Here is an 18,155-nt window from a genome sequence, read left to right as displayed (position 1 = left end):
TTAAAGTAGGAACAGAGTGTAGTCATCAGTTAGTGACACATTTTGTTTGAAATCGATGAATAATTTTCTTTATTTCTGTGCTTATTATACATTATATCTTGTCCATCCCATGGAGGTAAAAGCACATGGTTAAACAATCCAATTATAATACACATTATCTAATACATAATCAATTGCTAGCACATCTTACAGTGAATTTTCAATAGGATATTTACACACAAGGTCCAGGTTCTAGTCAGGGCATTTTTCACCTCTTTATTCCTCAAACTGTAGATCATGGGATTCAGCATGGGTATCACCAAAGTGTAAAATAAAGAGGCCATTTTATCAGTATCAAGTGAATCTTTGGACTTGGGCTGCACGTACATAAAAAAGAGAGTACCATAGAATATGACCACCACTGTCAGGTGTGATCCACAGGTGGAGAAGGCCTTGTGCCTGCCCTCTGCAGAGTGCATCCTGAGGATGGCAAGAAGGATCAGTACATAGGACCCAAGAACTATCAGAAGAGACAAAACCAAGTTTAAAGCTGCAAATATGAGAATTATCAATTTAATTTCATGTGTGTCTGAACACAGCAAAGATATCAATGGTATACTATCACAGTAGAAATGCCTGATGACGTTGTACCCACAAAATGACATAACAAATATTTTTATGGTGATCAGCAAAGACAAAATGACACTGTATAGATAGGATATTGCCACCAGCAACTGACATAATCTTTGTGACATGATGACTCTGTAGAGCAGAGGGTTGCAGATGGCCACATAACGGTCATAAGCCATTGCTGACAGAAGGAAAATTTCACTAGTAATAAACATATTGAAGAAAGTGAGTTGGGTAGCACACCAATTATAGGAGATTGTATGTTGATCTACAACCAAATCTACTAGCATTTTTGGTCCTACAGCAGTCGCATAACCAAGATCAGTAAACGCCAGGTGTGTGAGAAAGAAGTACATGGGTGTCTGCAGCCTGGAGTCCACCTTGGTGAGGATGATCAAGCCCAAGTTGCCCACCACTGAGACCGCATAGATGACGAGGAACACCCCGAAGAAGGGGGCCTGCAGCTCAGGGCGGTCTGTGATTCCCATGAGAATGAATTCTTTCAGCACTGTTAGGTTTTGCTGTTCCATCTAGGCCATTAAGGGAAATTGCTGTTGGAAAAACCATCAGAAGAGTCATAAGCTTTCAGAAGATATCATCTGGTAAACTTTTAGTATGCAAATCCATTATGGGTAACTCAAATCCAAGGTTTTTAATAGCAATGATTTAAATTGAGACCCAACTCCATCTGTAAATGTAGGACCAAATTTAGAAACCATTGTAACCTAACATATTCAGAAACAGTTTTAATCTTTGTGCCACATACTGCTTATTATTGCAAAGTATATACAATCCTTTATAGTTCTGTCAACAGAATATCATTAGAATATAAAGAAACATAGACACAGGCAATAAATCAGAGGTTATTAGAGAAAAATGGAGGAGGGAGAGGTAGATAAGGGTATAGAGGGTCAAATATATGGTGATGGAAGAAAATTTAACTTTGGATGGTGAACATTCAATGCAATATACATATGACATGTTATTAAATTGTACACTTGAAACCTGTATACTTTTATTAACCAATGTCACCCTAATACATTTAATTAAAAAAGAGAAAAGTTTAGCTTACATTTGGAATCCTGATATTTTTTGAAAATGTTTCATATTTAAAAGATATATATTTAGTTAAAGAGATTTTAAAGAAGTTTTAGAAGAAATTCTAATAAAATATATTATAACCCTTTGTCTCTTGACCCTGCAACTTCATTCTCATTCTATTAAGAAAATCATTATTAACTCATTTAATAGACTTTGATTTACTTCTCTTCATTATAACTCCTATATCAAAATGATATTCTCATTCCACTATCCATTTGATTTTCTAAGATTAAATTCCACTATGCTTTTATGGGTTTTCAATTTTAATTTAAAGGTTGCATTTTCTTTACCTCTATTTCTTTAACTCCTTTTTTTTTTTCAGATTGATTAAAGGCAGATCCTATGAATATTTCATGGAAAAAAATCATCTAAATTTTGTATAAAATTTTTCAGAGTACAAAAATGACAACAACACTGCAAATCATCTTAAGAGGACAGCAAAACCCTGAATAAAAAAAGATATAATAAAAAGCAATATATTCATGACTACCATTTCACTTATATAGATATTAATATCCTAAACAGTATACACGTATCATTGATATCTATTCCAAAAGTGAATAAAAATACTATGTTCAAGCTTGGTTGATCGAGTTTGGCTGAATGTTTAAGTTTTGGAAAATCTATATCATTTCCTATATTATTAGATTGAAATAGAAAAACAATATGAGCATTCAATAGATGAATAAATAGTACTGTTTAGAATGTCTGAAAACAATGAAATTAGAAAGTAAACAGAAATTCTCAACATGATAGAATATCTTATAAAACTAGGCTGAACCTACTCTTAAAAGAAAAAGAATTAAAAATTTATGAGAAACATTATAGAAGTCCTAAATAAGTTGGTAGAAATTTATGCTCTTGGGTTGTACTATACACTATTATAAAAATGTAAATTCTGCTTAAATTAATCCATTTGTTTAATAATTACTAGAGTATTTTATATAATTTGAAGCCGATTTAAATGTGTTTTTAAATTACAAATGATAAAGAATAAGCAACAGTTCTGAAAAGATCTGAATTACCAGATATTAAAACTTACAAAATTAGAAGTGTTGAAACAATGTGGCATAGACACGAAAATGGGCAAACGTACTAATGGATCACAATTCACAACTCAAAAAACTCGTGATGACATAAAAATATGGTGTGTGACAGAGGTGGCATGTTAGGACAGTAAGACAAACATGGTCTATTCAAAACATAGAGCTGGAAAAAGTGATTATCTCTGTAGAAGATGATAAAATCGAAAGTTTAGTTCATTCACATTAAATTAATCCTACACTGGTCAAGAACTTAATGTCAAAAAAAAAAAATGATTAAGCATTATCGCCTAAAACCTGGAACTTCTGAATGCCACTAAATGAATGTCAGTTTCAAGAAAACCAGAATAGAAATTCAAGATTAATTTAACAGATTAAATCTGCCTCAAAAATTTAGTCTTCCTAAAACTCTATTCTGAATATGAACAAAATATTTACAAAAAAAAAAAAGTGAAAATAAACATTTATTAGCAGCAACCAAATAAGGAAAATGGCAAAATTTAATGTCTTAAGCTATAAAAAATTATACCCCAAAAAAGACAGATTCCACATCAGTTTGTGTATTTGGCAAACCTCTTCCTCCTGACATCCAACATATTCTACAAGTCCCTGAAGTACTTCTGAAACTCAATTGAGTTAATAGTTTTATCTGACCCACACCTTCCCCCAACTGCTGCTCAAGCACTAGTTGGAAAGAAACAAGAAACTGAGCAACAAACTTGATCCTTTTGTGGAAGAAGCACAAACTTCAGAATTGTATCAGAACTTAGGAAATGGATCTGAAGCCCAAGGATGTCTTCCTTTGCAAATGCAAACTCCCAATCTCAACTAAGTATTCTCTAAAATTATGCAAATAACCTCGATTGAGTTCAATGGGATGATCAAATTCAGAACATTGTATTCTCAAAGAAGTGAGAGAAAGGACGATTTAAAAAAAATAATTTTAGTTTTTCACCATTACATATAATGTTGACAGAGGGTTTGTTGTATATTTTTAAATGGCTCTAAAAATATTTCAAGCTCAGCAGTCTTTGGATTAGTTAGAATCGGCAGAAATATACACATATTATTGAAAATAATAAAACATGGACACATAACATACTTCTCTTATCCAACACAATTAAAAATGCCATGAGTCCCTCTATACAATTCCATTCCATGGTGTGTGAAATACACTAGATTATCTCAATAAGGGACCACTAACTCTGCAATTATGTGGCAGCAGCAACAGATGTAAAACCAACATTAATCTTTTCTAGTTATAGCTTTGGAATCTGACAAAATATACTGCTTTGCCAATCCTACTTAGCAAATATCCACATTTTGTAACTTAAGATGTGCAGTGGTAAACTCGACAATCTCCAAACCACTATAATGTGGCTTGTCACAATTGCTGGAGATTTATAAAAACTCTACTTCTTCATTATAATTATATGCCATTATGCTAGATTCTCAACATGTTGGCAAAATTCAGTGAGCCCAGTCTCGTGGTTTGTGTTGCACCTGTGCCATGTAACCGGGACTCGTGGAGAGGTATGGGAAGGTCTCTTACTTTTTTCCTTTTCAATCTTCAAAAATTTTTTTCCCTCTTCGCTTTTGATACATGTGATTTATAACATGAAGAACAACAGATTAAGAAGAAAACTTTTCTAATGCATTTCAGCACACTACAAGAGAAGAAAGTGAATAACCAAGCTGAGAACTCTGAAGCGCTTAAGGAGTGGTATGTTCACCAATACTGACTGTAGGATGCATCTACCTGATTAATAATTTTTCCAAAAATTTATCTTGCTTGACCCTTTACTTGTAATGATTTAAAACTGGGTTTTACCCATACTGTAAATGTGTTAAGAGCTACTTCCCAGCTTTTATCCTCAGGATCCATATGAAAAAAAAAATTCATGCCAAGATATTAGGGGCAAAAGACTTCCTATCATTATGGTGCCATGGACATATTTGTCTAAGACAAAGAGTCTATTGTATATCATTTTGGCTTTGCCATCGACTTGGTCTTGCGAATATCACCATAGCAGACTCATCTGTCTCCTCAATCCTTGTCACTTTGTGCCACCTCTGACTTGGCCTACAGCCACAGTAGACTTTTACCAGAATGCTGGCAGCTTCCCATGTCATTTTTTAACATGTCTTGGGGTGCGACATTGATTAAGAAAATTATATAGGTTTCAAGTCCATCTCACATGTTTTGCTTCTTTTTCTGAGGGCAAACTATCTGGGGAGCTTGCTTAGACCACATGCAAGGCAGGCTGGAAGTGCACGAGATTTAACGTGCCAAGGAGCAATGCTCCACTGATAAGGACACGAATCAATGGATAAACACCCAAGCTTTCCTAGCCTTCTAGAAGAACCTTGAAGGACACTTCCAGTGATAAAACCTCAGCTGCTACACTCTAGTAACACTTCACTGGCTTCCTCCCTTCCCAGTCCTCTCTTCTTTATTTCCTCATTTTTGTTTCCTGAAATAACCTATCGAATAAACATCATATACTCAAGTCCTCGCCTCAGGTTTTGCTCTTGGGGTATTGTGTAAATTCCAGTCTCTTACAGGGTATTAGTAAAACAAGGTCACAAATATCTATAGCAAAAATGAAACTCTGCATATTAATGAGAGATTGTGACTATATCATATTACTGAATACTTGGAGGTCTTATCAGAAATCTATCAGTAATTAAGGCCCAGGTACTCACAGAGCATCCGTAGCTTTGTCCCGAGCATCAGCATTTTGCTTAGACGACATTGTAGGTGGAGCTTTCCAAAAATGTTTATACCTACTTCAGAAGGTTTATGATATAGCATCCTCATATAAATATGAAATCATAACAAATAGACATTAGAAAGCTTACAACCCTCAAAAAACAAAATAATTGTGGAAAAACTCTTTACTAGTAAATATAGTTGTAAACAGTTATTATTAATACATGTGTTATAATTTACTGAGTCTGACAATGGTGATTATACTCATTTCTCAAATTTAAATTGAAGACTGGCATCAAAAATAGTCACTGCACCTAGTCTAGTGATCAGGTGAGCAGTGCCATCTACTCACCTGAAAGGAGGTATGGCTTCGTGCTCCCCAACATGATGAATAACTTGAGTGCAGTCAGAAAGCTTTATGATTGTTTCTCTCCTTTGAGATTCTCCCTAGGGAGCTTGACTGCAAGTTCTTGCTTATTCCCAAAGCATTGGAGAACAGGAAGTTATGCCAGAGTCTTGGTTAATTATTCAGGGTACCTTTGATTTTCCTATTGACAAAGGTTTTTTTTTTTTTTTACATATAATTGATCTATGTTACTTTGTTATTTATTATTTATTATTTATTTATTTATTTATTTATTTATTTATTTATTTATTTATTTATTTATGCATCACTAAAATATCAGGATATAAATATATGTTTTTTGTTACATAGGTGTTTTGGTTACCCATAAATTTTACCTTTGAAATTAAAAAGTTTTAATTGTGCCAATTTCTATTATCTTTTTTTCTTGTCACACCCCTTCTTCCTCAGTCCATTGTATGTTAGTAGTGTTTCACGTGTACAGACGAAGGTATGGCACACAACCGCAATGACCGTTAACTTTTTTTTTTTGTTGGAGGGGTGTGCCCTTGAGAATAGGTGTCACTTTCAAGAAAATTGTACATTTTTTGCTCTAATAAAGTTTTGCTCCAAAACACAACTAAAAAAAATGTAAAATAAGTGGTATTTATTGTTATGATTTCATAATAAAGACAATTAACTCTTCATAATAGTTTTTAGTATGGAAATATAACAAGAAAATGTTATTTTACACCATTTTTGATGAATATCAACATTTGCCATGTATAAATGCATCAAGTAAGATGGAGAGAAAGTATAATCTTCTTTTATATATGCTTTCGCTCTGTTTTGTAACATGTCTTATTTCTATGTATATATAAGCTTTTTATATTTCATTTTATTTTCCCCAGATGCTTAATTTTTTGTTATATAAACGTTTTAAAGCACAATATAAAAGAATGGGTCCAAAATTGATGGATAAAATACTGCAAAAATAATAAAACCTATAAGAGTTGAACAAAAGATGCTTGTGGCAAAGAAGATGATTGATTTTTGACCTTTTTCAGAGGAATGAGTCTCGTACACCTCCACCATGAGCTATTAGTCTTTCTCTGTTTAGAACCTATAAAAAGCCTTCAGTAATTTACCTTTGATATTAGTCTTTGTGTATCTTCCAGTTGTTTATTACTTATTTAAGTGGGTTTTCTTTGGTCAACTAGTGCATTTTTCTAAAGAGAAAATTGAGTATTTGAAGTTGGAATAAATAGGATGAAGATTTTTCCCATTGAAATTCATGGGATTTTCAACTACTTATTGACTCTTCACTTAATGGCAAGATTTTTAGGAGTCAAAGGGAAATTCTTAAATGATGATAGCTGTAGTTTTAAACTGACATGGTTTTGAACGGTTGACATGGGTTTCCAGGAATCTCTTCAATGAGTCCTTCACATCCTTGTTCCTTAGACTGTAAATGAGGGGATTCAGCATTGGTATCACTAGTGTATAGAAGACCCAGGCCATTTTATCTGTATCTAATGAGTGATCTCCGGTTGCAATTACATGAAGAGAAGAGTCCCGTAGAACACAATGACAGCCGTCATGTGAGACACATAGGTAGAAAAGGCTATTCATCGCCCCTCTGAGGAACATATCCTCCAAATGGCAAGGATGATGTTGAAGTAGGATATTAGAAGAATAATCATAGAGAAAAACAAATTTGTCCTCGAAAAGGTAAACACAGCTGTTTCTGGAATGTAGGTATCAGAATAGGACAACGGTGACAAAGAAATGTTATCACAGTAAAACTTCTTGATTACATTTGAAGAGCAATAGGACACAGAGAAAACACAGGAAGAGACAGTCAGTGCTGTGGTCAGACTGTGGAAGTACGTGAGGGACACCAGCAGAAGACAGATCTGTGGAGACACCGCCACCATGTAGCGCAGGGGGTTGCAAATAACCATGTAGTCGTCATAGGCCATTGTGGCCAGCATAAAAATCTTGGACACAATTCAAACTAAGAATCTACGCAGCTGGGATGCACGTTCATAGTACAATATGATTTTCTTTGAAACCAAGACATTAACCAGCATTTTAGGGGCAATGACAGTAGAGTTTCCAAGATTGATGATGGCCAATGCTGGAGGAAAAAGTACATAGGGGTTTGAAGTTGAGAGTCAACACTGGTGAGGGTGATGATGCCCATGTTCCCTGCCACGGTCAGCCCATAGATGACCAGGAAAACCAAGAAAAGAGGAATTTGGAGTTCTGGACGGTCTGAGACTCCCACGAGAATGAACTCGGCCACCTGAGTGAGATTCCCTGGAGCCATCGACTTTGTTGCTTTCATCATTGAATGGGGAAAACAAAGAGATTAATAGACAATGAAATAGTTTTTGTTAGATGCCAGATTATTAAATGTTTAAGTGTTCACAGATACTTAAAATTTCAGATTTTGTTTCTCATCCCATTTCTACCACACCACTCTGCTTCACCGGCCCACAGATTCCATCTCAATACTGTTCCTTCTTAGTATCATTCAGAAACTTGTGTCCTCTTTGATTAATCACATTTCTTTTCTTCTACTAAATTAGCCAGTCCTGCCCTATATTACTGTGACTTCTAGTTGTTCTGACTCTTCTCTATTATTTTATTCTGGTAGCAATTCCTCCCCTTTCCAGCTTTTACATTTTCCTTTAAATTGTTTAAGCCCTTTTTTATTTTTTCAAAGTTATTACTTATATTTTTGATTTGTTAAAGTTTGATCACTTTAATTGGATAGAGAAGATAGTGGAGAGGGCTAACATTGCTTCGTATGTAATGTACTGCGTCCAGCACTGAGCCTGGCATTTTGAAACAATGTTCTCCTTATTCTGCAGCAGTATCCTAGAAGGTGCATGTAATTCTTTGTATATCTGATGAGACAATTGAGGCTCAATGAAAGTAAGAGTCTGTATAAGATAGTGGTTAATGGAAAGGTTTTATGGTTTTGTTTGATGTGTTTTGTTTGATGTGTTTTGTTTGCTTGTTTGGTTGGTTAGTTGATTAGTTGCCTGTTACTTCACTAATTACCAGCTGTGTGTTTCTTTCAAGTATTTCTATTGTCTTGTGGAATTAAATGAAATAGTGCACACGTATAGGTCAGTTAGCAAAGAGCCTGCTAACAATAAATGCAAAATAATTGGTTCCAAAAGTTATTGTTTTTAACATGTTTTGAATAATTTTTTAAACAGCATTTTTGTTTGTATTTCAGTCTTAGTAACTTATTCTGACTGACCGGTTTAGTAGTTGACATAGAAATAGCATGTGAATTAGTATTTTGCATCTTCAAAAACCTGAGACACATAATATGTTATCTCACAATCTAATTCTCTTAAATCTGTGGTGTTTGTTTGTCAATTCAAAGATGCTTAATTTTGTTCATCGAATATGTGTCTGATGAGCTCATCTGATGGTGCTGCACCAGTTCTCCCACACATCTCGTCTTCCACCACTGCATCTGAAAAGAATTGCACAAGTAAGCCCTTGGTGGAAAACACTGTGGCCTCACTCGCTTTGATCAAAATATTCCCTGCTCATTTGCTGCACTTCAAGCAACTCAGTACATGTTTCACTCTGAGACAATATATTTGATAAAATTATTCTTAATTTAATAAGAACAAAAAAAGTATCAACAATAGCAATTATTAATTGTCTACTATAAATTATTATGTATCCTTACCTGTTATGAATTCCATCATCTACTGAAATTTAACTGATGGCAAAGCTAGGGTTGCTTTTTATTCTGGTAAGTACTTGTCACTGAAATGAAGTTCCTGATAAAAGCAATTTTAATTTTTTACAAATTGCTTTTTCAAATTTGTTTTTTAAATTGAATTTATTGCGGTGACATTTTTAAATAAAATTATATAGGTTTCAAGTATATAGCTCAATAATATGCCATCTGTATATTGAATATTTGACTTTGGGTGGTAAATACACTCTCAAATTGGTCTTTACATATAAACATTTTATAGCTCTACTAAAATAACATTCTCAGAAAAAAATGTTAAATACAACTAATGTTAATCATTTTATCTTTTATTTGGATAAAAAATGATATTGTAAACAATTTTTAAATGTCTTCTGATATGATTTCAAGAGTATGTTCCATTGATTACTAACTGTAGACTTTGTCTTCAATTTATTTAGACGTCGGTTATGCTAGGAACAAACACTGCATCCTGATAGAGCTCCCAGTGTCTTATAATGTTTAAATATATACTTTATTCATTTAAATAACAGAACTTTATCATATTAAACAGAGTAAAAGTGCAATGAATTTGATTGGCTATAAATGCATCTATTAGATTCTGCAAGAGGTATATTGTGGCATCACGTAATCATACTATACCATATTTACGGTTTGTTGCAATATGAAATGGCTCATTTTGCCAGTATGAAGACATTGGTTTTCAAAGAAGTTAGTGCTGGCTGAGTGTCAGAGCTATATAGTTTGTTATCTACTGTTAAAACGTATGTGTGTTTTTCTTTTCCCTTAGGGCATCATTTTAAAACAAATAACTTCATTCATTTTATTAATATCGAACATAGTACATTACTCCAGAGCCATTTACTTTTTTTGTTATTGAGTAAATCATCATGTTGCTGCTTTGAATCAGAAGGTGACTGGGCATATTCCCCTTTGGGCATCTTCTATGGATTTTATCAATGTTAAGTAAGTGGATATAGGCAACCTAAACAAACCACATTCATAATGTGCTTAAACATACATTTACTGTTCAAGCATACAATACATTGGTTAGACATTTATATAGTTTAAGAAACTATTTCATTTATTGCTCTTTCTCTCTTCTGGCTGGTTATATTTTTGAAAGTGTGTTTACATTAATTAGAAAATTTTATTCTATATTATTAAATTCTTCAAGAATCATAGTCATTTTCTCTTTATAACTCTGGGTCTTTTCTGTGCATACTAATATGATTCAGTCATGCCATCTAACAGAAATAACAGTTTTAAGAGCAATTAGTGAGTATTTAACATTGTAATCCTTCATTATTTTATTTACCCAAAACAAAAAAAGCTCACTGCAATGTGGAATATGGAAGTGTGGTGATTTGTGTATATGTTTTGCAGTTTTGCTTTTTCTGTTGTTATCAACAATTTATACAGATCACAAAGCTTTGTCTTCTAATCCAGACACATAAAGAGTACACAGAGGGAAAACCAGATTCATAGTATAATTTTTTTTATTTAATCTGATAGAAAAATGTTTAAGCGAATTATATTAATAATCACAAAGTAAATGTAGTTGAAAGATAATATATCTAGTTTAAGGCTCTAGTCAACAGTGTTTTTCAGTGATGTAGTCATAACATTTGTGTTGTGGCTCAATATTTGCTAATTTTTAAAAATAAATATATATGATGACAAAAGTTCAATTATATGGATATCTTAAATTTATAACGAAATTGACATATTTAAAAGAAATTGCCAAATCATGGAGCTGGGAAACATGGCGGAGTGAGAGATGTCCTCAGATCTCTCTCCTTTAAACAACAATAAGATGAACATCTAAAACTCAACAGAAGACACCCAAACTTCACATCAGCAGATCTGAGCATGGGATCTGCACATAAGAGCTACCACAGGTCAGGACCCCGGGTGTTAGGTGGTGGACTGGGAGAAATAAAGAAGCTGCCTCTCATAGCTGCTGGAGCCTCTTGCAGGAGCAGGGGGAGGAGAGTAGGTGTGGTGACTTCCCTGAACAACCCTGCCTGGAAGTTCTGGGACTTCTACTCAGCTGGCAACAAGGCCCAGTCATCATGGCAGAAAGCAGAGAAGCGGGACAGGGCTGCAAAGAAACAACAGTTGATTTTTACTGGCCACAGTTGCAGTACTGAGGCTGAGAGGCAGCCTCGAACTCCCAACCCAGAAGGACCCATCCTGCTGAAGGAAATTGGACTTTGGGTGGTAAACACACAATAGAATATACAGATGTCAAATTATAATGTACACCTGAAAATTATGTAATTGTATTTGGCAACGTTATCCCAATAAACTTCATAAAAAAAAACAAATAAAAAAACTTGAAATCGCCTTAAATCTTTATTATTTTACATATTTAATTAATCCACCTACCTGCATATTCTTGGATCTGCTCTGTCACTTAAATTTCTGCTTTTTGAAAGAGGAGTAAATTTTGGAGGGAAAGCCTAACACCACACATGACTCTAGTTATAGAGCTGGGTGAGGAGCACAATATTTAGATTCTAAATATTGTGTAACATTCCTTATACAAGGTACATCATTGAACTGACACAAGAATTGTATTGGGGTTGAGCTTTTGCTAGTGACTCCTAATTTTATTAAAATAGAGATTGATTTCATCACATTTATTAAAGTTTGCTTTTATTTCTATTATTTTTCTTTTGACCTCATCTACCTAAATTCTTTTCTCTGTACCTTCTTTTGATTAATAGGCTTGTCATCCTTCCCCATGACATTTTTTAAATTAAAAAAAAAAAGTGTTACAATGACTTACTCCAATCAATTTAAGATGGTTTAAAGAGTGAAATGATGTATTTAAAAACATTTATTGCATTAGTGCAGCTTGTAATGTTCAATTAATTAAAATAAGTGATTCAATTGCCCTAAGACGTTTTGTTATAACCTTCATTTCCAATACATAGAATTCAAATTTTTCTCTGATGTTTCATATGAATAGTTCTTGTTTTCTCTTCCTTCAATTTTTTCTAATAATTCTATGAAAATGCTTTCTCTTGATACAAATCTTCTGGATAATACTGAGTTCTTTCCCAGAAGATTTTTAGTAACTGATTTCTTCTCCTTCCGTCACTATTTCTATCCCAAATGGCTCTCTCCCTAACCGATGGGATCATGTTGATATTTTGAAACTAGAGCTTGACTTGCATTATGAATTTAAATAATGTACAGGATATTGTTTGCAGCAGATTGTGTATTGTGCCGTTAAGACTGACTCAGATTTTTTATGGATGGATATATAAAATATTAAATAAATAACTAGAATTAAATATATTCTCAAACAAGTGTTATAGGATGGGCTAATCATGGAAATTTAATTTCAAGCTCCTGTAACACTTTTATTCTTAATTTGATTAACCACGGGACTATGCAGGGAAATTTTTTTCTATAGCTACCAATTTTTCCTTTTTTTTTACTCTTAAATATTAAATTTTATGTCTAGGTGCAATGATTATTTTTTTGCTGCTGTTGTTATAGTTTTAATTACTGATCTTAAGAAGTTATTTAATTGTTACTTTTAAATAATAGTTAACTAGTTTTTATTTCACAGAATTCCAAAATCAACAGTATATAACCAAGTATAATACTGCAAAAGAAAAATTATATTTCTTATTTTTTCTTATCATTTTCCCATTTTAACCACAGAATTTTGAGTAGAAAAACATAGAGTATCAAGAAATTAGATTTCCAAAAGCAGTGCAAAAACACTAAATATTTACTCAAAAAGGATAATATAATGCTAAGTATTTAAAAAATTGAACAAAGCATAAAATATAAAATTATTATATTCAATTATGATCTGTGTATTTTAAAAGTATCTTGAGTTCTTTTCAGAATACCTAAATGGAGTTGGAAAATTTTAGAGAGATTAATTCATAAACTAGTACAATTCATTAGGTTTTTAGTCTGTCAAATAAACTTAATTCCACACATTCACATTTAAAGTTAGAGATACCAAGCAATTCTGTGATTGTCCCTGAAGAATTTCAAAGCTTAGCAGCATACAATGTGGGCTGTGTATCAATTGCCTATATGTATTCACCAGAGAGTTAGATTTATTTTTTTTCTAGTTGTATTGTGTTCTTATTTTTTACCCTTGATTAACTTTCTTGCTTTCTTTCTTTTTTTCTGCTTTGATGGTTAATTTTTGTGTCCAATGGCTAGGTTATGGTGCCTAGCTCTTTGGTCAAAGCTCGATCTAGATGTTGCTGTAGATTTTTTTAAAGATGAGGTTAACATTTTAATCAGTACATTTGATTACAGTCAATTAACCTCTAGAATTTGGGTGGGCCTTGTCCAATAATTTGAGGGCCTTTAGGAGCAAAGACTGAGGCGGGTGTGTGTGTGTGTGTGTGTGTGTGTGTGTGTGTGTCCTTTCAAATTTTGCTTTTATCATTTCTTAGATGGACACAGAGCAATGCTCACTTTAGGGTTAATTATTCTCCTCTACTGGAGCAGACCTTCATGAATTATGAGTTTTTCTACTCTCTGTGCAACAAATTGGCACAATTCCTGCCTCTGTTTGAGTTCTGGGCACTGCTGTCTTTAATCCTTTCAGGTGAATTTTTTTCCTTTAGCCTTAGGTGTTTGTTTACCAGTTGCCTGTGCTGATCAGTAGTTCTGTGGAGCAATTGAGAAAGATTCTTTGCAGAGATACACTCTGCTTTCTTTGTGAAGCTCCTTATCTTTGGCAGTCTGTCTTGCAACTCTAGCTACCTTGATCTCACTGGACTCTCAACTCTGACTCTTCAACTGAATTCTTCTAGGTTTCACTTAAGTTCGCCCATATAGCAGTGCAGCCTGGAATCTCTCTTAGACCAGGAAGGATGGGCAATCATAGGGTTCACCTCATTTGTTCCTCATCTCTCAGGGAAACTGTCCTTCATCGCCTGATGTCAATGTTTCGAAAACTTGTTTCTTATCTCTTTCTTTATGTTTTTCTTCTTTTTCTTTCTTTTTTTTTTTTAAGTGGGAGGTTAAGTTCAATCTCTGTTACATCACATAAATTGGAAGCAGAAAGAGTATTCAGCATGTCTTCAGATGAGCTCTGGAACTCGTTTTTCTATTCTTTTAAAATTATGAATCTTCTTTTCAAACCACTGACCAAACACATAAATATGAAGAAATATTATTGACCTCTTCTTACAAATATGCCAAGATTCTAATCATTTCTCATTCTCTAACTTTCTATGCTGGCTTAAGCCTCTGTTCTCTTCCAAATTATCACAACTAAACCCCTGCAGGATTTTCCATTTCCAAGTCTTGGTATTCTACAGTCTGTTGTTTACACAGCAGTCAGAGATGCCATTTAACAAAAGATACATTAAATCACTCCTTCACTCTAAATCGTCCAGGGGTTCTTTTATGAATCAGAAGAAAGGACAAGTTTTACAAGGGTCTATATGGTCCTACTAGGTCAAAATCTGTTAGAAGTCTATTCTTATTTCCTCCATTTCCTAATCACCTTTTATGCGCCATCTTTGCCTCTGATGTTACTTAAGATAACATAAATATCCTCACTTAAGAACTGTTTCCTTGACAGCCTAGGTCTCTCCTCTTACATGTCCATCTAGTGTGCTCACTATCCTTCTCAAGCGTTCTTCTAAACGTCAACCTCACAGAGGTCTCAATGACAACCTTAGTTAAAATTAGAAGTCCATTCTGGTTACTTGCTTTATTTCATTTTCATATTGCTCATTACCATCTGTCATACTATACAGCCTACTTCTCCTTCTACACGTGTTTTGTGTTTTCTCTAAGCTCTATAAAGAGAGCGAATTTTGTTATTAAACTTAAAAGTACATGTTTATTTCCTGGAATGAATACACTTATAGAAAATCTATCAGGCATTTTTTTTTATTGTCCCTTTACCATGTTAGGAACTACAGATAAAATTGTGAATGTATATACAGGCTGGCTTTATATAAATAAATATTTATGGTAGCAAATACATTACATGTGATAATATGTAACAATGGCACATGATCTAAACTTGAGAGTAAAGGCTACTATTTAAATTAGGAACAGTGTAGTCATCTGTAGTGTTACATTTTGTTTGAAAATAATGAATAATCTTATGTATTTCTGTGCTTATTGCACATTGAACCTTGCTCATCCCATGGAGCTAAAAGCACATGGTCAAACAATCCGGTTATACACATACATTGACTAATACATAATCTGTTGCTAGCATATCTTACAACGAATTTTCAATAGGATATTTTCACACAAGGCACAGGTTCTCGTCAGGGCATTTTTCACCTCTTTGTTCCTCAAACTGTAGATCATGGGATTCAGCATGGGTATCACCAAAGTGTAAAATAAAGAGGCCATTTTATCAGTATCAAGCGAATCTTTGGACTTGGGCTGCATGTACATAAAGAAGAGAGTACCATAGAATACGGCCACCACTGTCAGGTGCGATCCACAGGTGGAGAAGGCCTTGTGCCTGCCCTCTGCAGAGTGCATCCTGAGGATGGCAGCAAGAATTAGGGTGTAGGACCCAAGGACTATCAGAAGAGATGAAAGAAAGTTAAAAGATGCAAATATGAGAATTATCAATTTAATTTCATGTGTGTCTGAACACAGCAAAGTTATCAATGGTACAACATCACAGTAGAAATGCCTGATGACATTGTATCCACAAAATGACAAAACAAAAATTTTTATGGTGAGCACCAAAGCCAAAAAACAACTGTATAGATAGGATATGGTCACCAGCAACTGACATAATCTTTGTGACATGATGACTGTGTAAAGCAGAGGGTTACAGATGGCCACATAACGGTCATAAGCCATTGCTGATAGAAGGAAAAGTTCAGTAGTCATAAATATATTGAAGAAAGTGAGTTGGGTAGCACACCAATTATAGGAGATTGTATTATCTGCAACCAAACTGACTAGCATTTTTGGTCCTACAGTAGTTGAATAACCAAGATCAGTAAATGTCAGGTGTGTGAGAAAGAAGTACATGGGTGTCTGCAGCCTGGCGTCCACCTTGGTCAAGATGATCAAGCCCAAGTTGCCCATCACTGAGACTGTATAGATGACGAGGAACACCCCGAAGAAGGGGGCCTGCAGTTCAGGGCGGTCTGTGATTCCCATGAGAATGAATTCTTTCAGCACTGTTAGGTTTTGCTGTTCCATCTAGGCCATTAAGGGAAACTACTGTGGGAGAAAACCATTAGAAGAGTCATTAGATTTCAGAAGATACCATCTGGTAAACTTTTAGTATGGACAGTCATCATGGGTTACTCTAATACAAGGTTTTTAGATGCAATGATTAAAACTGAAACCTACTTCCATCATTAAATGTAGTACTAAATTTAGAAACCATTGTAACCTAACATATATAGTAACCATTTTATTTTTTGTGCCACATGCTGCTTATCATTGCCAAGTATATACAATCCTTTATGGTTCTGTCAACAGACTATCATTAGAAATATGAAGAAACATAGACACAGACAATAGATCTGAGATTATTAGAGGGAAGGGGAGAAGAAGGGGTGGAAGGTAAGGATAAAGGGGTTCAAATATATGGTGATGGAAGAAAATTAAACTTTGGATGGTGAACATTCAATGCAATATACCTATAACATTTTATTAAATTTTACACTTGAAACATGTACACTTTTATTAACCAATGTCACCCTAAAACATTTAATTAAAAAGGAGAAAAGTTTAGCTTACATTTGGAATCCTGTTTTTCAAAAATGTTTTTTATTTAAAAGACACATGTTTAAATAGATTTTAAATAAATTTTAGAAGAAATTATAATAAAAATTAATATAGCACTCTACCTACAGACCCTGTATCTTCAGTCCCAATCTCTAGAGAAATCATTAACTCCTTTAATGACCCTTTTGTTAAAGAAGCACAGACTTCAGAGTTGTACTAGGACGTAGGAATTGGACCTGAAGCCCAAGGATGTCCTCCCTTGCAAATGCAACCTACCAATCTCAACTAAGTATTCTATAAAATTTTGAAAATAACCTCAACTGAGAAAAATGGAATGGTCAAATTCAGAAACAGCATATTATCATTCAAGGAAGTGAGAGAAAGAAAGCAGGATGATAAGAAAAAAGAATTTTAGTTTTTCACCAGTAAGTATAATGTTGGCAGATCGTATGTTGTATATTTTTCAATGGCTCTAAAAATATGTCAAGCTCAGCAGCCTTTGGGTTAGTTAGAATCAGCAGAAATATACACATATTATTTTAAAATAATAAAACATGGACACACAACATACTTCTCTCATCCAACGCAGCTAAAAATGCCATGAGCCCCTCTATATGTTTCCATTCCTTGATGTGTGAAATACACTATGTTATCTTCATAAGGGACAACTAACTCTTCAGTGCCAATCCCCAAACCACTATTATGTCGCTTGTCATAATTGTTGGAGATTTTTAAAACTGTACTTCTTTATTATAATTACATGTCATTATGCTATATTCTCAAACACGTTGGCAAAATTCAGTGAGCCGATTCTTGTAATTTGTGTTGCACCTGTGCCAAATAACTGGGACTTGTGGAGAAGTATGGGAAGTCTCTTAC

The 18,155-nt window shown here is 34.0% G+C and overlaps 2 protein-coding genes and 1 pseudogene across 2 annotated transcripts; all 3 read right to left on the bottom strand.

The window, feature by feature from the left end:
- Positions 1-255: 255 nt before the first annotated feature.
- On the bottom strand, positions 256-1,139 carry LOC107507367 (olfactory receptor 8K3-like). Its single transcript, XM_016138453.2, is given in 2 exon segments — positions 256-312; positions 315-1,139. Coding segments are annotated over 2 exon segments (882 nt in total).
- Positions 1,140-7,193: 6,054 nt separating this feature from the next.
- LOC107509258 lies at positions 7,194-8,141 on the bottom strand (annotated as a pseudogene).
- A 6,915-nt stretch (positions 8,142-15,056) lies between these two features.
- Positions 15,057-16,742, bottom strand: LOC107506846 (olfactory receptor 8K3-like). The gene is made up of 2 exons (XM_016137730.2): positions 15,833-16,742; positions 15,057-15,091 (listed from the first exon to the last, which is right to left on the bottom strand). Exons 1-2 carry the CDS (start codon positions 16,740-16,742, stop codon positions 15,057-15,059), a joined length of 945 nt encoding a protein of 314 aa, XP_015993216.2.
- Positions 16,743-18,155: the final 1,413 nt, after the last annotated feature.

Source organism: Rousettus aegyptiacus, unplaced genomic scaffold (assembly GCF_014176215.1).
Source record: "Rousettus aegyptiacus isolate mRouAeg1 unplaced genomic scaffold, mRouAeg1.p scaffold_m13_p_5, whole genome shotgun sequence".
In the NCBI taxonomy this organism is placed as follows: Eukaryota; Metazoa; Chordata; class Mammalia; order Chiroptera; family Pteropodidae; genus Rousettus; species Rousettus aegyptiacus.
This window is presented reverse-complemented; position numbering and strand designations above follow the sequence as displayed.